Source organism: Haliaeetus albicilla, chromosome Z (genome assembly GCF_947461875.1).
Source record: "Haliaeetus albicilla chromosome Z, bHalAlb1.1, whole genome shotgun sequence".
Classification (NCBI taxonomy): Eukaryota; Metazoa; Chordata; class Aves; order Accipitriformes; family Accipitridae; genus Haliaeetus; species Haliaeetus albicilla.
Window position 1 is genome coordinate 63,789,411 of NC_091516.1, and position 22,996 is coordinate 63,812,406.

General features: G+C 50.2%; 1 protein-coding gene across 1 annotated transcript; it reads right to left on the bottom strand.

The window, feature by feature from the left end:
• Positions 1–497: 497 nt before the first annotated feature.
• Positions 498–16,308, bottom strand: LOC138683911 (uncharacterized). The gene is made up of 10 exons (XM_069777221.1): positions 15,992–16,308; positions 4,051–4,204; positions 3,408–3,664; positions 3,007–3,092; positions 2,445–2,539; positions 2,215–2,344; positions 1,845–1,953; positions 1,554–1,691; positions 1,021–1,196; positions 498–612 (listed from the first exon to the last, which is right to left on the bottom strand). The coding sequence occupies exons 1-10, from the start codon at positions 16,169–16,171 to the stop codon at positions 540–542; spliced, it is 1,398 nt and encodes a 465-aa protein (XP_069633322.1). The 5' UTR covers positions 16,172–16,308; the 3' UTR covers positions 498–539.
• Positions 16,309–22,996: the final 6,688 nt, after the last annotated feature.

The window sequence follows — 22,996 nt, forward strand, 5'->3', positions numbered from 1 at the left end:
GAGACAAAGGCAGCCTTGGCAATGAAATCACCCAAGAGTAAAGCTGATGCCCTGAAAAAATAGATTGAGAGTACATCAGTGCAATACCACAACTGTCGTGGTACTCCAGCAAGTCGCACAGCTGATGGCGTTTTCTTTGGCCAGCGTGGACCTGGCGCTCTGCTTATCCCTTACAAAGTGGTGTTGGGATGCAGAGAAGCTGTGCTCTGCAGCCCCCGTGCCCCGCGCCCTGGCAAGGACGCCGTTCTTCCAGTCGCGTGGCCTGTCGCCACTGGCTGGCAGGACCAGTCCCGCCCGCCCCCCCGCCCAAAAACCCCTCTGACCAGGGGGCTGCAGGGCCCCTCCCGTCCCCTTGGCCGCAGAGAAAGGCAGCGCAGGGAGCAGCACGGTCACTCCGGCTGGGCACAGGCGCCAGCAGCCTTTATTTGGCATGTTCCGCTTTGCAGAGGCCCTGCCACCCGCCGCTGATGGCTCTCCCGCTGACATGGGTGGCCGCCGTGAGGGCCAAGATCCCTGCCGCTGGACTCTGTGGTGCGCTCTCAGCTTCGTGGCGTGGCTGGCAGTCCCTGGGCCTTCCCACGGCGCTCCAACAGCCTCGTCTTCTCCCCCTTGCTAAAGGACGCAGAAGAAAGGGCCTCAGCTCTGTGGCCAGGCAGAAGGGCCCGCAACGCCCCAAAGCCTGGCTCAGGCCAGCGGTTCCGGGAGGTGCTGCCGAGGCCAGCCCGCGGCTCTGTGTGGCGTCTCGTGGGCCCTCGTGCCCCAACCCATCTGCGGCGAGGAGAGCGCAGATCGGCCGGGGCTGAAGCCGGGCAGGGCCAAGAGCTGGGACCGAGCAGGCATCGCAGCTGAGGGCCGGGTGCCCGGGAGTCACCGCGCGGGGAGGGCGAGCACAGGCTGCCTGCTTTGGGAAGGCAGAGCCCAGCCAGCTGAGCCAGCCTTCCGTCTTCAGCCCGGACGCCTCCAGTGGTGGGAGCTGCCTGAGGCTTTCCCCGGCCTCTGCAGGAGCCGGCACACACTTACACTGCCCACGGTCTCCCCGGGAGGTGCAGCTCTGCCGGCCCCTCTGACGCTCTCTGCCTTGCGGCGCTTTGGCATCTCTCCTTCTCCTGCAGCCCCTCCTTCAGCTTCTCGGCATAGGCCTTTCTCAGGAGGTGGGGAGGGCGGTAGGGATCCTCAAAGACGTGGCGGCAGGGGCTCTGCGAAGGCAGAAGAGACTCTCCTAAAGCCCCGCCACCACTCCCAAGGCTTCAGCCCAGGCGCGTGACTTGCACAGCCTTGGCTTAGTCTTCCGGGCGGTGGTGCTGAGCCCTCGCGGGGAGGTATGGGCACGCAACAGACCGCCCGTGCCACAGCCGACCGCACGCTTCGGCCTGGGGCCGTAGGGACAGCTCCTCTTGCAGGGCAACGTGCAGGGCAGCGGGCAGACAGAAGGCCCCTGCCTGGCCAGCTGGCCACAGCTGCCGTGCCCGTGCCGGGAGACCTTCCCTGCTCCCCTCCCGGGGAGCGGGGAGGGGAAATGCCCTTTTCCTGGGGGCTGGGAGTGCATGCCATACCTGGCCTCGCTCCGTGTTCCGCCCCGCTCTGCTGGCATGGTATTGGCGCCACACGTCCGCTTCCACCTCTCGGCGCTTAGATGCCATCAGCAGCCGGAGCCGTTTTTCTGCCCTCTCGGTGCGGAGCGAGCCCGTTCCCTGGAGGCCAGGCACACACCACACAGGCGGCGTTAGTCTCCTCGGGCTTGGGCAGGGCGGGAGGGCTGGGACGGTGGGCAGCTCTTGCCGCCTCTCCTGCCCTGGCCCAGAGCCCGAGACGTGACGCAGGGCTGGCAAATCCCTAGGGCATACCGTTCCCGAGGGCTGCGGAACGCACGCAGGGAGCTGCAACCGCGGCTGAGCTGGAGGTCTGGGCTGCTTCAGCTCCTCCTGGGACTTCTCCCGGATTACTGGCAGGACTCTGAAGAGGCACGGCAGGCTGAGCTTGTGGGAGCCCAGTCTGAGCCGCTTGCTCCGGGACGGGCTCGCAGCCTGCTGCCCGGCTCCGGCACCGCCAGGCGGTTCGGCAGGAGGACCGCGTGTCTGGCAGGACAGCGCCTCCGGGGCCTTTCGGCATCGGCGCAGGCAGCCCCCCGGCCGAGGGAAACACCTCCCTCGCACTACAACGAGGGCACGGTGTGCCCCCGCGCCCCCAGCCACACCGCTCCTCCGCGAGGCTCACCTGGCCTGGCCAGCTTCCTTGGCTTTCGCCCGCTCGCCTTCCTTGGCTTTCGCCTGCTCGCCTTCCTTCGCCCACTGCCTGGCTAGAGAAACCCTCCGCTGAGCCAGGAACACCGGGTCCAGCACGCTCACTGCAAGCGGGAGGCAAGAGGACAGCACAACGTCTTTGGGACCCTGCGGGCCTGACAGGAGCGCCCACAGCCCCCGGCCAGCACTCGGCTGGGACATTACCTCTGCGGGCACCCCCGCCCCATGGCGCCGGCTCTCTCCTGGGCTTCAGAGAAATCGCAGGGGCCGACGGTTGGTGGGGGGTCTCAAGTGCAAGCCTGGAAAAAAGGAAGGAACCAGCTGGGCAAAAGGGCACCACACTCCCTTGGGGGCTGGCGCTCATCAGCTGCTGGCAGGCACCTGTGGGAGCCACTGCCAAGTCCCTGGAGGACGCGGCTCTCTGTGGCACCGGAGGGGCCCCACCGTCTCCACCAGCCTCTGCCGGTGCTTCCCCTGCCTTCACGCCAGAAAGCTGGTGATCGCCGCACGCGCCCTCCTTGCTGCCCCCGCAGACCCTCCCGCCTCTCACTCTCTCAGGGCACATCGAGAGCGGACTGGCCGCTTTGTCTGCACTCTCCAAGCCGGGGAGGAGTGAGCAGCGGGCAGACCGGGCAGCTCTCCTGGGAAGGAGCTGGTCTTGCCTAAGCTCGGCAGGAGACAAGCCTCGGCAAGAGGGTGCCCCCACAGCAGGGGCTGAGCAGCTGCTCCTTGACCAGCTGGGGCCTGCAGAAGCCGTCCTGCTCACCTTGGCAGCGTGATGACCTCATCTCGACTGAGCCGGCTAAAATCGTTTTTGCCCGCGAAGGCCACGGTACGCATCATCTTGGAGTCCTGCGAGGGGACAGGGACGTATTAGCAGACGCCCAGGACACCTGCTGGTTGCTCACAAAGGTGGCCAGCCGCCTCGCTGCTCAGAGACACAAAGGCTGCCTCTCAGGAAGCCTCGCACCACCTTCTCCCTTGATGTCATCAGCCCCTCCCTCGAAGGGGCCGAGGCGCTACCGAGACTTGGCCTAGCTCATCGAGAGCGTGTCTAGGCCGGGTGGTGAGGCAGGTGACGGCAGCCAACAGAAAGCAGCTGGAGAGAGCCTTGACAGCATTGCCACAGAGCCCCGAGGAGGAGCCCTGCAGAAATGACAAGCTCACCCCGAGAAGAGCTGCCGGCATGTTGCCCGTGCCATCCAGCTCCAGCAGGCAGTCATCCACGAAGGTCATGCTGACCACTTTTCTTCGCACGGCAAGGATGCCAATGCCCTTGAAGGAGAACTCCACCTCCTTGTCGTCTCGGAGGGCCCCAGCGAAGAAGAGCAGGGTCTCGTGTATGCACCGCTCCACGATTTCCCGGCGGAAGTGGATCTCGGCAGCAATCTGCTCAAAGTCCAGCTGAACGAACGGCGTCTCGTCTAGGAAACAAGTGCAAAGCGACCAAGTCGCTCCCACTGCAGTTCGGCCGACTCTGAGACTAGGTGCCATCGGCGCCCAGCCCTCGGGCAACGCTCTGCTGGAGAGCGCTCCCCCTTCACCTTCGGCCACATCTCCAGAGTGGACCTGGTGGACAGGAGAAGGCAAAGAGAAGCTCTGCCTCCTGCTGCGAGCAACCAGCTGGAGCGGAGGGTGAGCTGGGGAGATGAGGCTGGCTCCCCGGGGAGGGGCAGGCTGCTGGGTTGCCGTACGCGTGCCCGCGCTCAGCGCTCTCCAGGTGGGAAGAGCCTTTGCTCGGCCATGTCACGGAGGTGTCGGCAGCAAGCCGAACGCAAGGGCTGTGCAGGGGAAGCACCCGTCTTCTTACCAGGAATTTTGGTCTTTGCACACTTGAGCTTGTAGAATTTCTTCAGAAACCTGCACGGCCGGAACACGGGTCTCTCAACGGGCAAAGCCTTGTCCTCTCCCACCGTGGCACGCGCTGGGACAAGTGCAAATGTCCCAACGCCGATGTCCACCGCCTGAAAACGCAAGCAAGGAGGGGGAGCATTGGCAGGGTTGCGCAGAGGCGGCAAGGCTGCCAGACGACTCACGCGGGCGGCCCTGGGGATGGTACGTCGTGCCCTGCTCCGGAGGCCCGGAGGGACAGGATGGGCCACGGCCAGGAGGCAAGGCTCACCCTCTTCTGCAAGAGCTGTCTCCGGATGTACCTAGATGCGCCAGCCCAGACTTTGCAGATTTCTGGAAAGCAAAGGAAAGGACGCCGTGCTCCGAGTCAGCAACGGGCAACCATCCAGCACTCCCCCCGCCCACGGAGGAGACAGCGGAGTGCGCTCAAGCCGCCCCTCGCCCTGAGCAAACACTCGCAGCACCGGGGCCGCCCAGCTGCGTTCTTGACCACCCCCGGCCTCCGAGAAGCCCACCCTGTGCCCCGCAGAGGCCTGGGGGCAAAACCCAGGCATCAGTAGTGTTTTGGGGAAGGGGATCCCGCCCTCTGACATGGGCAGCGGCTAGAGGCCTGGGCTACCAAAGCCACCCTCGAGCCCCAAGGCACCACCAGGCAGGGCTCTCCTTGCAGCCGCCGGTCCCCTCCAGAAGACCCCCGCTACAGCCCCAGCCCCAGCCCCAGCCCCAGCCTCAGGGTTTCCACAGCTCATCTCCACTTCATCTTGGCTCCCACAGCGCTCCTGCAAGGGGGCCTCACCGCTGGTGGTGAGCTCCTTGAGGGTTGGCAGATCCTCGGGCCCCAAGGGCTTGAAGAGCAGGTACTTCATCATCTTTGCCCCCCTGCACTGCGGCAGCTGGGCAAGAGGCATTTGTCCTGCTACAAAACCCCTCTGCTCCTCTCCTCCTCCTCTTCCTCTCCTTCCTCCTCAACACTTCCCCAAGCGGCGTCTCCAACACTCTCCCACGGCCTCCCCTCGCCTCCTCCTGGCAGCAGGGCAGCTCCTGCGCAGCACAGCACTGGCGAGAGCAGCCCTGGCGCTGCCCAGGCCTCGCCGGGGAGTGTGGACAGAGGCACCGTGGGGAGCGGGAGCTGCCGCTCTGATGCGGGTGTCCCACTGTGACACCGTGCCGTGTCACAACGGGCTGCGGGGACCCGCCGCAGCAGCCACCTCCGTGTCACGCAGAGGTGGACCCACCCACCTTTGGCCCCAGCGTGGGCAGGGCAGCCCCACTGGGCACCTCAGGCTGCTGCGCTGACACTCCCGCCTGCGTATCTCAACTCAGCCCCGCTCGGCTGGCCACGCAGAAACTCTCGGAAGCCGGGAAGGAACGGGCGTCAATGCCGAAGGGGCTTCGCGCCCTCAGAACAGGGCTGGAGAGCGCTGTGGAAGGCGCCAAAGCTGAGCTACGGGAGCACGCGGGCCGCCCCCGAATGAGACCTAAACAGCATCTGGCAGTCCTGGGGTCAGGTTCTGAGGCTATGGTAGCACAGGAGTGGATGTAAATTACAGAGGCTATTGTTATATTCTGGAGGGCTTTGAGGGCGTGGTTTAGCTGCTTAAAAGGAGTCGTTCGTGCTAAAGCAGAACTCCTAGCTTTCTCAATGCTCTCGCTTAACTTTGACCTGTTCTCTGATCGGAGATGTAAGACGATTCGGAACGCCCCAGAGCCAGTTTGGGCCGGGAAAAGGAGACGAGGTAACAACTAGCCTAAAAACCAGGGAAGAGAAAGAACCTGCCTGGAGACGAGGAGAAGGGATTCTGCTTTGGGGAACCTAGGGTCGAGCCTGAGGGAAGAAGCAGCACCCGAGGGTGAGCGTGTGTGTGCGAGGAGTCGAAAGGGGCACCCGTCGGCGCACTGGAGGGGCCCGCTGCCAAGGGACTCCGGTCCTAGCCGGTAAAGTCTCGGGTGGTGCGCGTGCGACTCCTTGATTGGTGTGTGAACGCTGGGGCGGCAGCTTCTCCCTTAACAAGAGGTCCACCCCAGGCCCCAGGGGCAAGCCACCCGAAGCTGTGGTTCACAAGGCAACACGCAGCCCCTCTTATCCCCCAGGGGCCACTGGGAGGGACCTCTCTCACCACACCAGGATCCGCAAAGGAGGACCGCAACAGCACATGGCGCATGGCCTGCTGCAAAGACACGATGTGCCTGGCAAACGCATCCTCTCGCGCACGCTCGCCGTCCTGGAAGGCTTCGCTAAACGCTCCGCCCCACCCCCAGGGGCCCCACTGTCCCCTGGGGACCCTGAGCACAGCTCCAAGAGCAAGAAGTAGTACTTTTTATTAGACCATACTTCTTATTCCGCCATGCATTATCCATTCTTGTAGGTCCTTGGTGTTTTTATTTTAGTGTGAAGTATATGTTTCTCTAGTCTGACCTCTTGGAAGAAAAGCTCCTCATCTTTTTTTCTCTGAAAAAGAAAGAAAAACAGTAAGGAGGAGGAAAGGGAGGAAAAGGGGAAAGCGAGGGGAAAATCTTTGTATCTTTGACAAGATAATAGAATCAAAATCAGTTTTGAAATTAGCAGAGCTATGGCTCTTCAGGGAAATTTGGCTAAAATTACCCGTAAGTTTCACGGGGACATGGCTTAGCTCGTGTTCTGAATGTACTGCAAACTGATCAGCACAGAGTGCTGCATGTATACCATGAGATCTTTCCACTAGCTATATTTTCCACTTACCTATACCACTGTACCTTTCTTTCTGCTGTATTACCTCCCTGATGGAGAGATCCTGATCCCTCCCGATCCTCAGGTCGGTGCAAATCCTAATGCATTTCTTTTTATTCAGAGGAAACCCTCCAGACCTACACTTCTGTGACTGGATGCAGAATTTGGTTTTGCTGTATACTCATTTTTGGAGGTGGAGGCCACCATGCTTAAAAAAGCTGGAGGAGAAGAATTCCTGAGTCTAGTTCAAGGTTATACTGCCAGTCAGAATATTACCGTGAACATTTTGCGGCCTATTGATTGTCCCGTTAAACAGATCGCGGAGCTCTTACAAGCGATACATCAGATACTTTTGCTTATCTGGCTACGAGAGTCCTTTATTCTTCTCATCACTCTACGTGTTCAAGGATTACTTTTTTTTTCCTATGAGATGGCGTATAGCAGAATAAAACATAACTACAGTCAGCAAGGCAGGATCCTGAGGTCACTGATACATATCACCTAACTGGATAGGGTGGGCTGAGATCTTGTGAGATAGACCTAAAACTTCTCTCCTATCCAATACTGGTAAATTCAGTTCAACACACTTCAAACTAGTGATGGTAAACCAACGGACAGAAATCCAGAATAAGGACTGCTCTGCAAAAGGTAGCCTTTGATGAATGGCTGAAGAAGCAGTAGTAGTTTTGTCTAGAGGGAGAACAGCCAGAGATACAAGTCTTCCAATATGCAGAAGATAGCTTCTGATGAGAAAGAAACAAACTTCCTTGAAGAGGACAGCTTATTGGAAAAGAAATTAGGAACTCAAACTGGAATAAGGGGGAGGTCTAGGAAAGAAATAAAGGAGAAACATAAGCTGTAATTACCTAGAGAGTCTGCTTGGATTGCTGTTTCCGGAGGAAAGGGAGGAGTCTCACTGGATGATGTCTCAAAACGTCCTCCAGCCTTCTTTTTCACAACTGCAGTTTGTGAAGGTGCTGTCCTTCTCTCTAGAATCAGAATCACAGCTAGTTACAAGCGCCTTCCGTAAGGCTCAGTAAGAAGCAGCCTGGGGGGGTTTGCTGCAGAAACTTGGGAGTTCCCCTTATCAACAAAAAGTGGTCAACAAAAACTTCTGCCCCATCTTACTATTTCATTGCAGGCCAAAAAGAGTTAATGAACAAACAGACAAGCCTATACATCTTCCATTCTATAGCACTTGGCATCTCATTTGGCTCTGCAAGTCAACTCATTTGGAGAAGATGCACCTCCTTCTTCATCTATTTCACACCCTAAAGGCCCCAAAGGCCAGCTAAACGGACCAATGGTTTGAAGCAGTAAAACAAACCCGTTCTATAAATCCACTAGGAGACCCAGGCTCTACAGGCATAAAACCAAACACAAAGACCTCAGTCTTTCTGAATACAAAAACCTTTTCATCTAACCCCACTGAGAAGAGGATGCAATAAGCTGATGAGGTGTTAGTAGACCACAGGGCTGTGTGAGCTCACTGTTCTTGCATTACACCAAGCTAGCTGGGAGCCCACAGGTGCAAGACTCCATGGAGAGCTTGCTGGAGATCATACGTATCACATACACTGCTCAGGAGAGGTCATTAACTGGAGCATGCTGCCAACCACGTCAGCTACCTGGCCTTTGGGTCCTGTTCCTCCTCACTTTCCATGCAGATGGAAATACATCCAGGATGGGGGACAGGGAAAGTGAGGAACAGCTGACCACGCCAGACATATTTGGAATGCCTGCATCGTATTTCTAGCAAAGGGAGCAGAACATCATCTCCTGGGAGAGCCTGACAGAGTAACACAATTCCTTTCTCATTCTCTAAACTCCAGAGCAGCTTAGATACCTGCATGAAGCACTGATCTCTTGTGAGAGGCCAGCCCTGTGTCAACATGGCCTTCTTCTACTCAGAACGAGGTATCTGGAAACCATGAAAATTTAGGGCCTCACCTCGAAACTAGACCTACTGGAAAGAAAAGACAAAGCCCAAAGAAAATGCAAGTCTGGTAAGCCTGTAAGCCTAAATCTATACCCTATTTCTAAATCTAGCTAACAGTGTACGCCCACCAAGATGCCAGTCTGGGCTTTGTGCCTGGGTTTCTTTTGCACGGTGTTGCGCTTTCCCGTCGCGACAATCTAGGAGAAACGACGCATCGCCAGGGACTCGCCCTGGGGAGAAACGGACCAACACAGATGCTGTGGATCAAGCGATTTCTCCATTTATTTGCTGCGTAACATTCGGTTATATAGCGTAACCATGCGCAAGCCATCTACTGATTGGTTAACATGTGCTGTTCACGCGCCTAAAGCAATAGTTTGATTGGATAAGGTCTTCTGATCACGCGAATGATTCCTCCTGTCTGTGTCTTGCCTGGTGTCCTGCTTTCAGTCACGTAGGCCCAACTTGTTCAGCTTTTTGTGCTTATTTCATCAGACTTTGTAGCAACAGTTAGCCTTCGCTACGTCCTTGAGGCCTGCTGCTTGCAGAGGCCTCTGGCTCACAATTTGAACAGTCCCATTGTGTCTCTTGTTCACTATGTGTCTATTTTTCTAATTATCCCACAGCACGGAGGTGGAAGTCAGGAAGAAGCTGATAAAAGCCCAGCTCTTCCCTGGTTCAGGTGCTCTTACATGTCAGAGGATGCACCCTGACGCAGGAAAAGCCCCAGCATCCTATGGTACAGCCATGACAGTGTTCAGCCGAGAGCTAAATTACAAATTCATTTCAAGGCAAATGAGTGTAAATACCCTGAAACCTAAGCTGGGTAGCAACTTCTGGTAGATAGGTTCTCTGTTCATTTTATAACCATATTCCTCCCGGTACCCACTCGGGGGGAGACAGCGTCATTTACTGTCCATGAGTGAAATGTTTGTCCGGGGCGAGTCACTACAGGGAAAGCTCTTCTTCAAAAGCCACAGCACTGCCCTCATTGTGTGGCCTTTACCATGCACCCCAAAAAACCATGATACAGAGATCATTGACGGAGAGTGTGTGTTATCAACATGTTGACAGGAGGGAATGAACAGAGAAATTTATCTGCACAGTTAATTTCCTGGCCCAACACAAAGAGCACGAATTTCTGTTAGCTGCTCATGCTCCTGATTCTAGTGCATTGGTACCGCTGTTTATTTAATGATTGAAGCCCCTTTTAAGAGACAAGGATGACAGGGTTGCAATGAATCTGTGAAAGTCTCGAGCCGATCCACCAATCATTGTCACGGACTTCAACTGGGTTATTTACTTTGTTCAGTTCAGAAATGATGAGTAACGTGTCCATTTGTGCCTTTCACCATATGCCCAAGACACTTGTCATGCTATAAAAACACTAGTTTTAAGTAGCAGTCTCCTGCGCAATCTCATCAGAGCTGCTCCTTAGTGCATATATGCCTCTCTTCTTTTTTCTCCAAATGTCTTGAAATGAGCACAAATTAGAAATAAAACAAAACCGGCAGTTCAAAAAAAGGTAACTGTTCTCAAAACATAAATAAGACGATGGCGTTTCAGTAAAGAGCACGTTTTGTTGCTTAGAGCACCCGTTAGAAGCAATTCCTTCATAACCCCTCATGTCAGGAAGTCAGTTCAGCAAAAGCTATTTTCACCTGAGAATTCTGAAATAAGAGATCAAAAATTACGCTGTAAATTCAAACGTCCAATAATAGTAAAAAGATAGATTCATGTGGAGCTGATCCAAAAGTTCTGGCTGTGTTGTGAAATAACTCTCGCAATTCAAAGAACGACTGTAAGTAACATCGATAGCTCAAGGATGCTTCTGAATAGGCCTCCTGTGTTAACTAGAGATAGCAAGAACTAAAGAATGCTTTGTCTAGATAAGCACCGGAAAATCAGCTGAAGCTAACAACTTTTGTAACAATCTGAGACCAAATGGTTGATGGGCCAACTCGTGACCATGCATGGAAAGGAGGAACCCAGAGCTCACGGGCACGGCACCAAGAGGTGCCCTTTTTACAGCCACTAGGGACCACCAGAGACCACTAAAGACCCCCGGGGAAGCCCCTCGGAGACCCAGGCCGCCTGCATAATGACTATGTAAACATGATAATTAGTTCCAGGTAATCCACTGAATACGTCTAATCATTCCAGGAAATTTAATGCATGTGCATGGAACAGGGTAATATAAGCTTTGACTGATGCAACATACAGTATGCATGATAGGCGGAACCATCCCCTGTGCATCCAGCGCTGCAATAAAGAACGCCTGCTTCTTAATACTACACTGGTGTTAAGGAGTTCATTTCCCGATTTCGGTGACAGCTGTACACGTTTTTGTTGTTGAAAAATGCCACTGAGGAGCAAGAAGTAATAATTTTTATTAAACCAAATGACCGTAAAGATAAAGAAATAAAGAAATAAAACATTACACTTTTTTTTCTGTCAAACACAAAAGGCAAAGAGCAGGCTTACTCGACCTGTAACCTTCTATGCTTTATTCTAGCTATCAGCGGTGAATCTTTTGAAAGAGAATATTTTTCCCGCAAGCTTTGCCTCCTAAAGCTGTCTCAGCTCTGTTACTTTATGCCCTCCTTAACAAAGCAGCAAATGGAAAATCTCAATGGATTAAATGCTCTAGTTTGTCTCAACATCAATATTTCATGAGGGAATTACACTCAGTATGGTCCACTCCTCCTGCTCACTATGCATGGACGGACAAGCAGGAGCGGGTCAGTGCTCATAGCCCATGACGATGTGCACCAAATAACACTAACGTTAGCTAGTTCTTGCAAGCCCAAACTGCTATTACTCCTCACTTGCTTCCCGTTATCCTTGGCCTTCTCACTCTCCCCACCTGCACAGCATTAAAAACGTAACGCTTAGAAATACAGCTTTTTGGCTCTGTGGGTTTTCCAGCGGCGTATTTTGGGCCGGTGGCATTTAATGTCACCAGCATTGAAATAACCACCTCTTCCATAGCACTTTTCTCTGTAAGTCCCAAAGTCCTCAGGGACACATGACTCTCGGAGGTTTTCAGATGGGGAAAATGAGGCACTGGTGGAAGTGAGATTCGGCACCGCAGGCCAGTGCCAAAGTTGGAGCCGAAATGCAGCTCTCCCAGCTTCTGCCCCTGCACTCTCTGCTGCGTCTCCGCTCCTCGCAGGCACAGTGAAGGCGACTTCTCCTTCCTGAGGTGGAGCCTCACTGGAATAAGTGGCGTACAAATTATGAACAGCCCTGAACACCAGCCTTACTTGCAAGAAGTAGAAATGGTCCTTTCTCCAAACCAGCAGGTTTGGTAAAGATTAGATGGGATTGACACCACTCTCTCAAGACACTCCCTGCCTCCCACAGGCAGAAAACCCTTCAGGGCTCGATCGTATTCCTCCTCTTTGCTGCACCTCAAGCAGCGTGCAGAGCAAGGGGACTCTCCTCTGGGATTTCAGAGTCAGGCACAAAGAGATCTTGTTCCTTTTGACCAAACCCAGCCGTACAGCACATAAACCTTCTTTCTCCTGCTCCTTTCCAGGGCTGCCAGCCTGGCCCCGCTGCTGGGACACCCCCAAAGTGTTCAGGCCAGCAGGCAGGGGCGAAGCAAGGGCAGACATGACTCATCAATAGAAATATAAGAAACGATGGTGGCCGCTGATGGAACACCTCAAATGGAGCAAACGTACGAAGTTTTACCAATCCTCATCCTACATGGCCTCTACTTGAGAAAAAGCTGTCACACGCACAGCCCACTGCCTACTGACTTAAAAATGCACAGCCCTCAAACTAGAAAGCTTTTAGCTACCAGCACGTTGCAACCACCGACTGAAATTGTCTCCACATGCAGACTGCACTTTCCAGCAATAGCCTGTGGGTTGCACAGAATATGTAAAGGTCAAGCGTGTCATTACTGAAGGGCAAACCCACGGCCACAGAACTGTCCTCAGGGAGCTAGGACAGCTTGCGATGATTAAGATTAGCGCATATTTGTGTCATCCGACCCGGAAAAACATCAGCTGTTGCAATGAAGAAATACCGGTTGCTGGGAAAAGAGCAGCCTCCTTCCAAACGTGGGCTGTTTCTAACGCACTTTCTAACGCACTCTGCCCTGGCGTGGCAGCCCGTGCCTCCAGCTGCTGCAGCAAGACCTACCTGGAGGCCGAATGTCAAGCAGATTGGACAGCGCAGCTGCCTCACTCGTTCCAAAAAGCGATTGTTAGGGTCACTGCCCATTGCAGTATCTGCTGTAAATGGCAGGTGTAATGAAGCTAACCATTTCTGTTTGGCAGCGTTGTCATTGACTTAAGTTCTGTTACCACTTTCAACTGTTTGTAATCATGCACGTGACAAATTAGGTAGGGCTGCAGGAATTAAAAAAGAATCAGCTCTGAGAAATGAGAAGTAACTTCTCAAAATCTGGATGGCCACCACATCCCAGTGAACTACAGGCAGGTGTTTGACACTTGCTGGCAGATCGAAGGCTTGCACGGCTACCTTTTGGACGCACAGCAACTGCTGCCTAACTGACATCTCAGAAAATTATTCTCTCTGTGAAACAGCTTAGAAAAAAGAAATAAACCACCAAAAGCTACATAACTGAACATACGGTGTGAATCAATGACATGATCCATGCATGGTTAAAAACGAGCATGGATGCTGCTGAGCATCTGTATGCAACTGTGGAAAGAGATTTACTTTCCTTGGAGATGTTTAAATTGCATCTGACTAAGACTTGTCAATGCAAAAGATGTCATGTGAAAATGGTACTATCTTACGGAGCAAACGTAGACACCTGTGAAGAACTGCACGCAGCCTAATGCTTAATGGTCTGGATCTTCTTGACAGAGCGTTCTAGCACCATGAACTAAGCGAAAGCTGCAAATCAGAGGACAGAAGTGCTCGATTTCAGGGAAAAGGAAAAAGCAGAGGAAGGCCCTAACACAAAGCTGGTAAAAACACACACACACGCACACAGAGCAAAATACCTGTGAATTATTCCCTATGTTACCCAAACAAATTTTAAAGTGTGGTTCTTATTTTAAATTGTTCACGCTTTCCAGCGTGACTTCTTTATTACACCTGACACAGAACCACGAGATCCGGTCACACAGGTGACAGCTCGTGCCAGATCAAGGTAGCTGCCTTTGAGCAGAGCATGGATGTTCCCCTCCTTCTGTAACTTCATTAGCGGTTCTCTTCAAAGCAGCAATCACACACCTTTTCCAACACTCCCAGGAACATGTGAAAAACTGAGTACCCAGGTAAAATTGTCTTTCTCCCCTTTCTGCCAGCTCGAGAACAGCTCTCAAGACACGGTGACTTCACGGCGGTTTTGTTTCCTCGTCGTCATTCCTCCTATGGGAAGTTGATCCCTGAACCCTTGGCTGCGTTTGACATTGATATAACCAGCTACCTAACACCACTGCAGTTAACAGAACACTAATTTATGCCGTTGAGTCCACATGTTCATGCCAAGGGTTGGATTTGCTGGTTGATCCAGCAAAACACATCTGACATCTTTTTTTCAATGCTACGCAAAGGTGCCTGATGACCTTTCAATACTGTGAAAAGAAAAACAGAGCAAGATATTTTGTTCCATATTTTGTGCCAATGGCTTAAGCTCAGCAGGATATCTGTTCCACAAAAGCTTTGAAAGGCATACAAATTAATTACATGTGTCACACAAACCATCGCAATTTCCACATCTAATTAGCACAGTGTGGCAACATTCACAGTGATATCCTGTTCACCATAATCTTCTTCGCAAGAGTTTATTTTCTGCTTTCAAAGTAATGTTAATGAAGATAGCCCATCTCACGTTCTACACATCAAGCCATAAACATTCATCAGGGTGTCAGCAGAGAGTAACAGTTCTAGGCCGTCAATAGTTAATCTGCAGTAGAATTAAATCATAGGCCATTAGACCCAGTTCATCAAGTCAAGAGTTCAGTGCAGGTGCTGAACAGGATGTCAGGAAGCTTCTAAATGAAGCGTATGCAATCTCCTGCCCCTTTTGACCATGGCAATACCACATAGGATCTGCATATACACGCTACATATGCACAGCACCACCCCGCAGCACACCTTCTCGCTCTTAAGAACGGGCTGCATCAGCACATTGAGAAATTGTGAGAAATCGCCACACTGCACTCGGGGACAGGCTGCCTCGACCCCATTGCTTACGCGACAGAGAGTCCACCACAGGACCAAAGGGCTCTCATTAGCTTTCAGTGACGGGATAATTTCCAAGAGCTCTGTCCACGGGAACTTTGCGTAACCTGCCAGTAAAAAACACACCTGCTGACCTGCTGTCCAAGGAGCTCTGCCCCTTGCTCCCCGTTCTCATTTGTGGAGACATGCCCAAGCCATCAAAAGGTGAAAATGAAAGGACTTATGAACGTCTGTTAGCAACCTGACATGGTAGCCATGCTCTTCATTAAATGACTATGAAAATGGCATGCCCCGGTGCAACCCCGTTCTTCCTGCATCCTCTGCCCTTCCAAAGCAGGACCACAACTACTTCTGGTTTTTCATAAACCCTCGGCAATCAGCAGTGTGGAAATAACAACACTCATTTGCCAGCTTAGTGGAACTTCTGCCATTTCAAAGACCGCTCTGTGCTTTCTAAGGTTTAATGAACTCCGCTTGATGGAAGCTCATTCCTCCAAACTATTCTGAGAGGAGCATTTAAAAAGAAAACCTGCCCTTGGGCTGACTATCGGCAGCCATGCCTCCACCCCCTGCGTGCAGCTCACACCTGAGACAAACCTCAGGCCTGAAGCCAGCTGCCTATGCTAGACTAGCGCTAAAGCAAAGCGTAAGGAGTGGGGTCGAGCTGAGACCCCAAGTCAAACCTTCAGCTAATGCGGTAATACAGCCACAGCCTGAAATGCTGTTGTTTCCTCCAGCACAGGCTGAGAGTACTACAGTAAGGCTATGTAAATCTCACCCGCTCTTGGCTGATAATATTAATCTCCTTTAAGAGACCGAGTCACTGGAAGATGTAAGGTAGTGGTGAAGACTGAAGCAACTTGTTTGACTAGATCGAAGGAGAGGACAAAGATCCCTTTGCCTACTGCTGTAGCCTTGCCACAGGACTCCCCTTTACCCGCTCGGCCAGTAATGGCTAAAATACTTGGAACTACCTTCACAGGCAATTTTCCCAACCTGCAGCCAAGCAAAGGCTTTTGCTCTCTCCGCACATTCTTTGCCAATAAGCAAAAGCATTTCAGCTTTTATAAAAACACAGACCTGAGGGTAGAAAGTAACTGCGTACAACCTGCCCCGCGTGTTTCCCATTGTTTCCTGTTTGTTCCCGTTCTCTCTTTCACGGGCAATTTTCTTCCAGAGCTCTCTCCTTCGCAGCACTTTACTCTTCCGATTAATCCTCAAACTCCTGCTCACCACAGATAACTCACGGTCAGGCAGCATCCATCACTGCTGTCCTCAGAAGGATGCTTGGGTGACTGCTAAGGGCTTTGGAAAGCCCCCTTGTCAGAACATCAGAATCAACTTTTCCCTTCAACTCTACTCCAATTTTTTTTTTTTTTTTTCTTCCAAGGTCAAAATACTGCAAATTTCTCTTTTGCAGTGCATGTCTGTTTGTATTACGATATAATTTTCCCTGCTATCATATGCAATATGTGCCTTCCAACTTTTTTTTTTTTTACCACGTCAAAAAAGGAAATCTAGAGCTGCTTTCTCTGCCTGGTCTGTTAATCTGCCCCTGCCCTACTTACTGCCCAGACATCTAATTTGGCATAAGGCGACACACATCCCTGGCACAGGCATTCACATTTTTACATTACTGCGGCCTGGCAGTTTATTTTTCACTTAGGTGTGTCCTTCCTCAACAGGCAAGCGAAGGGAGGAAATCTACTAATTTCATTACTCATCTCATCTCATGAGTCTCAATTTGTCCTAATTTGCTGTGTCGATTTCGGACATCTCACTTCTTGTGTCAGGCAGATAAATATTGCCCTTGGAAGTATTCCGCTGCTGAATCTTTTTTATGCTGAGTAATCTCTTTGAAACAGCCTCACGTTTGTCACCAAGACCTCCACACGCCTCCCAGCACTCAGAAGAGGAAGCACCAATGTAACTGATTGTGAATTCTGTGACTTGGCACGTGGTGCTGTAACTTGCTACTACCTTTTACTTTCTCAAGGAATACTGATTTCTGTCTATAGACCGCTAGATGCTGGGGGATAGAGTCTGCAGGGAGCTCAGGGAAGCTGCCAAAGGAAAACTTCCACAATAGCTCCCTACTTAAAATTGTCATCATATCCTGGGATCGGTGCAGACCTCTTGATACCATTTTATCCAATTAAATCTTCGAGAGAAAGATACGAGGTGAATTTCAAAGGGAACATTTTTATTTGGTGGAGTTGGCAGCATAAGGAAACTGCTTTGCAAAAAAAGTGTGCAAATGCAGTTTTATAGAAAGTAGTGAATAACTATTTGGTTTTGCTCTTAGAAACCTTTGCTCAGTGGTACTTGCAGGCAGGATTCACCTGTGCCCCTGTCTGCCTGGGGGCTGGGAATTGTATGAAAAAACAACAGCCCGTTACAATGCAAAGTAAGCAGCTGAGAGAACAAATACAGAACACTTAATGATAATGTCCTGGCACACTGTCCCTTGTGTCCTATTCAGACACCTAGATCAAAGCCTTATGCAAATGCTCAAAGGCACAGCTGCCAGGTAAAAGCAAACTCTTAAACAGCTCTGGATGTAAAAGCAGCTCCATTCCCACACTCTCATAATCCCAAAGACACCGGTTTTTTAATCTCTTTTAAGCTCTTGAACAAAAATACTTGTTTTACCAAGCCCATGTTAAAAAAAAAAACAGCAAAACACCCCGCTCCTCCCAACTTTTCCCCCCTTTTTTGTTACAACTGTATTAATCTCATTCATATACGCTGCAACATTGATATAAATTCCAAGATAACTTTGAGGGTCATGAAAACAGATCAAAAACTTATTTATCACAATTTCTTTGTCTCTGCGGCTCCACTGAAAATGCAAAGATTAATTTTCTAGCTGAACTTTTGGACTGGGACTCAGAAGACATAGTGCTTGCTACATATTTGGGTTACTCTGGATGCATCACCTTGGTTCTGTACACTATGTTCTGCTTCCGCTCCAACTTCCTTCAACATTCCTTCCTTCTTCTACCCCTTATCAAACCCTGTGAGTTTGAGCCCAGGAGAGCGCAGGAAACTAATCCCACAGTCTCTGCTCCTCAGCACCATTCGGGTAAGCAGAATGATGGAAAATACCACTGAATCAATATTCTGGAGAGTAAAGACTATGGGTTTGGGATCTGAAAAATCAGTTCTTGTAACTATTTCTACAACCCTTTTTAGTGTACTGTTAGATTATTCCAAAAGTACTTCTTGGGAAGCGAATACTATTCAATGTAAGTAAGGTAGTGAGACAGCAGGAGCAACGCGGTATGGGGAATTCAGATCCAATAGTTTTAAACGGGAGCCTGTACTGCTTTGGAATTTCTGCAAGGCTATCTGTGTAATAAATTTACAGCTAAAAAAGTCTTAAAAATACTGAGAACACTAATAGTACAAAATGAACTTCACGTAAGTGGAGTCAGTTCACACAGGTCTTTCTTTAAGGCAAGCCATCAAGACCTTGTTTTTAATCGGATTGAAAAGGGAGATAACACCCGGGTTATGCCTACTTACTGGCGACACACAGGTTTTCTGTGCGTGCAAGGAGTTCACGTGGTTGTAAGTGCAGCTTGCAGAGACTGACACAAGCATCAAAGCAACGTAATTCAACCCATCCCGCGGCCGCTCTGATGAGACAATATGAAAAGCTAGAGGACATGTCCAAGCCAAAAGTGGCATCTGGATTAGGTATCTGGAGAGGAAGGGAGCTCTCTGGAAATATATCAGAATCCCTCTAAAATAACATGGGGCAGAACACCATAAAAATAATAGAAGAAAAACCCACCGTTTCAGAAAGCAGGAAAGAAAGATGGTGGGATAACCGTATACAGGAGAGAGTCACAAGCAACCCAGCTTTAAAACCTGCTGCAAGCGTAACCTACCCGTCCCATCACCAGTGTAAAGCAATGAATGGTGTGACTTCATTTAAACACAAGTTAAACGGAAAATCATAGTTTTCAAATGTGCCCAGCACCCCAAGTATCATTACCATTAATGGGAATAGTTGGATGGTGAGTACAACTCAAGGACTGGCAAATTTTGTCCAGTGATTCAGCTGAAAAGCGAGGAGAAGAAAGCAGCAGACACTGGCTTCTGGTCCTGTTAAGTCAATGAGACCACACCGTCTTGCTCACTTTTCAGATGCAAGTAAATCTGGTAGATGCTTTATTCCTTAACAGGATGACAGAGAATGGAAACCAAAGAAATAAAACCCCAAACAGATGTTCAAAGTATTTAGAAGGGGAAATGGGAATTTATAAAAGAACGCCGTTGTATTACAAGTGCTCTGTTATTACCGTCATTTAAGTATGCTAGTGCAAAAGGTATTTATTAAAGAAAAAGACTGTAAACAAAAAAAAATCAACCCTTCCAGACAGATCTGATTAAGAAAATTGTTGAAGTGATTCTCAGTAGCACAAACAAAACAACTGGGAATGGTGCTGCAGCTTTAACATACCAAAAAAAGAGTATGAAAAGTCCACATGTGAACCCGTGGGAAAAAATAAGGAACAGAAATGGAACCGAAAATTACTCCTGAAATTCTATATGTGCTTTTTTAAGTTTAATGCTGGGGACCTGTGGACACCTCTGTGTATGCTTAGCTTTGTCCAAGAGAGTGGCTGCGTTGTAAAACCACCTACTACAGGTGCAGTCCTCCACTGCTGAAGTACCGGGAATTTTGCCTTTGATTTGAGCAGACATTGTAAGCTGAAGCTGGATCTCTTCATGACCCCTCCCACCTTCAAGCTCTACAGGCACAAAATGACCCTCACCACAGGGTGATGGCCTCGGCTGTTTACCATGAAGAGGTAGCCACACTGCAGGACTCTGAGGATAGGAAAGAAATCCCATGGGAAAAGATGGTAATGCCATAGTGATGTTTCTCCAATGCTTCACTTGTGGAACAGGTTTCTGGAAGACCAGAAGCCTCCGTCTGCTTCCCAAGCAGCGTCCGGCCCCAGCTCAGGGTCTCCTTGCTGTGTCCCAGCTGGCCCCTGCTGCAACACACATCGTCCCTCTGGGACTGGCACATATGAATGAATGGCAGGTGAAGAAAGCTGGAAACAGGACAGAGGAGCAGTGCTTCAGGGGAACAACTCTCCAGCCAAGGCAGAGAGCAGCCACCTTTCTTTGGTCTGTCCACGTGTAGGCAACCAAGGCTCCGGACCATTTACTTCCAGATTATCGCTGTTTTCTTGAATAAAAGCTCCATTTCAAATATTCTACTGTCATTCCTTATTTTTGAAAAAAGCTAAAGAACTGTTTCTGGAGGATTAGCAATATGTTATTCTCTCTGCAGAAAGAATTAAGTCTGTACACCCACAGGATGTCTATGCAAACAACTCAAGGAAAACTAATTCTCCTCGATCGTTACTAGCAGATCACAGAAGATAATAAAATATAGCTTAAGTTATATTTAAATGGCAGTGTAACCGGAACATCCTTTTTGCCTGGAATTCATCGACTTGATCATAAACTGAGAGACACATTGGAAGTAAGACTTGAGATGGCAATAGTTAAAACACTATCATCTCCTGAAGAACCGGTGAGAAATACACTCTCCGTCTGATGAACTGGGGCTTCAGGGCAAGCTGTGACAGACAATGTGGAAGTTTCACAGCTGTTTATAAGAGGCTTCAGCTCTTATTCACAGGAGAATACTTCTTTAAAAAAAGATGGATTTGAAAAGGATTATTGCATCTGCAAAGTTATGCCAAGCTTTGAAAAACAGTTAATGCCTGGCTTTAACATCCCGCTTTCTGCATTTCCAAACTGTGGCACGTGTATCCCACCAGCCACCTCCAGCTAGCACAGGGAGAGATACTGGTGCTCCTTTTAGGGATACTCGTAACCCACGCTGACACCTGTGGCATCTGAAACCTTGCCATGGGTACCACATTAAAAAAAGAGTCTGAAAATCTTCATTTTACCACACAGCAACATTTTGGCCTACCACCTTCCCCAAACCTGGATTTAACCTCCTCCAAAATTTGCACTGCTCTCCCGCATTTTCTGCGCTCGTGACAATTTGCTCCTATCCCAGACCAGGCAGAAAAACCCAACAGAGACACAGTACCAGTATCGTGAGCTAACGGCATGCTAGTCAGACCAAGAACACTCAGATAACAAATTTCCCTCATCGGTATCAGAGCTCTGGCACACCACGTGCCGGTGCCTCCGCTCCCTTCCTCCCCACGCACTGGCCTCTGCTCTGGTCCATGCACCCTGCTATCGCGTCTCCGCTATGCAGTACTCGCTACGGTCGGTTCCGCTTTCCCATGCAGGCCAAAGCCAAGTGCACAGAATAATTAGGTTAAGGACAGCACCAGTGTATGAGTCCCACGGCATGCAAGGGGAAAAGAGGAAGCAGCTCCTCCTGCTCCTTCTAAGTCTTGTTTACGCACAAAAGATGCTGCAACTGAACCAGTATTACATTTGGGCTGCCAAATACCATATACACCATACCACACCACCACTAATACTGCATTTATATTCCAATAACTGCGTTCACACTGCTAAAACCGCATCCTCCTACTTTGTTTCTGCTGTGTAAAAGCTGCAAGTGACCCGTGTATAAATTTAATTGTTCACGCAGACCTTAAAGGAAACAAACATCAGGACACACAGACTACCCTGAAAAAGCCAGCAGACACGAATTTTCACTCTGGAAGAGGGAAGTTGCATGTTGAATGGAAAGCCTATAACCATGAGACGTGTAGCGAAAAGTAGTACTGAGCCGCCTCTTCTAGTCTTGGAGGCACTGAATGGAAGGAGTCGGCAGCTCCTACAGGATGCTGTGGCTACTAAAATTCTATGCACTGAAAAAGGACTGCGGAAAATCTCTGGGAAGAAAAATCCTTAGGGCACTGCTAGCTGAAAAAAAGTCTCTCTTGCTCTGGGACAACCTGAACAGCAGGTCCCCAGGTTCTCTCCCCCAGGAGAGTATTCAGGGGAAGACTATCATACTCCCTCAGACTTACCATTTTTCCCAGGTGTGAGGTATTGATCATGGTCAGCGATAGGCCCGTGAGCTCACCTACCTTTAACATGACCCTGTTCAGCTGCTGCTTTTTCCCTGCAAAGCCACAGCGCACAGGCAACTGCCAGCAGCTCCAAGTTCTAACAAGGCGTTTGTAAAGAGACTGCTTCCCGCCACCTCCCTCAGACTTTACTTTCTGGATGTACAAAAAATAATTGGCAGCGCTGAAGAAGACCTTAAGGGTAAACACTACCATACAGCACCAGATGGCATTGGGACTGTATGCTATTTTCCAGCTTTCTGTTCTCCCTGAGACGAGTTAAACGGCTTGCTACGTACACTATGATTAAACCTATCTTTGCATACATTTCCTCAGACTAACTTAAAATCACAACGAGGGTTAAAAGCAATTGGTTATGTACAAGCACGGCACCGCATATAAGTGGCAGAAAGAAAAAGAAGAGACTCCCTTCATATGACTACTTTTCTCCTTCATGAAGTTCATCCCTCCTCTCTACCATTACTCACTGCCTGAATGCTTCTGCTACCCAGAGGCTTTGGTTCGCGACTTTCACATTGGCAGTCATTCAGCCTCTCCACAGACACACATTGTTTCTTCTTGTAAGAGTCAAATTAAGGCCGCAGAAGGGGTGGAAATTTGCTCATATGCAGGTCTTTATGGTACTCTCAGCAACTGATGATACAACTGGTATCCTCGTGATAGAACTGATACACTATACCACCGGTATCTAACTGTGAATTAGTTGAGGCACTTTAGCAATGAATGTAACTGATACCAAGTTTCAAGTGAAGCTTTGGAAAAAGACTTAAAATTGTATTTGGCAACATCCTAAACCAGCATGCCACAGTAAGGCAGCATAACCTTGGTTTCCTACAAGAAATGTGCACTAGGAATGGTAAATCCCCTCTGCTCTGAAGCGATCTAAGGATACCACTTGCATATATTACCACGCATTAAAAACCTTCTCAGCCCTGAGAATGCAACAGGCCCTTATACCAAGACTTAAGATTTCAAATGGCATGGGAAAGATTTCTCTACACACCATCCATTAACTGGTACTTTTGCTTTG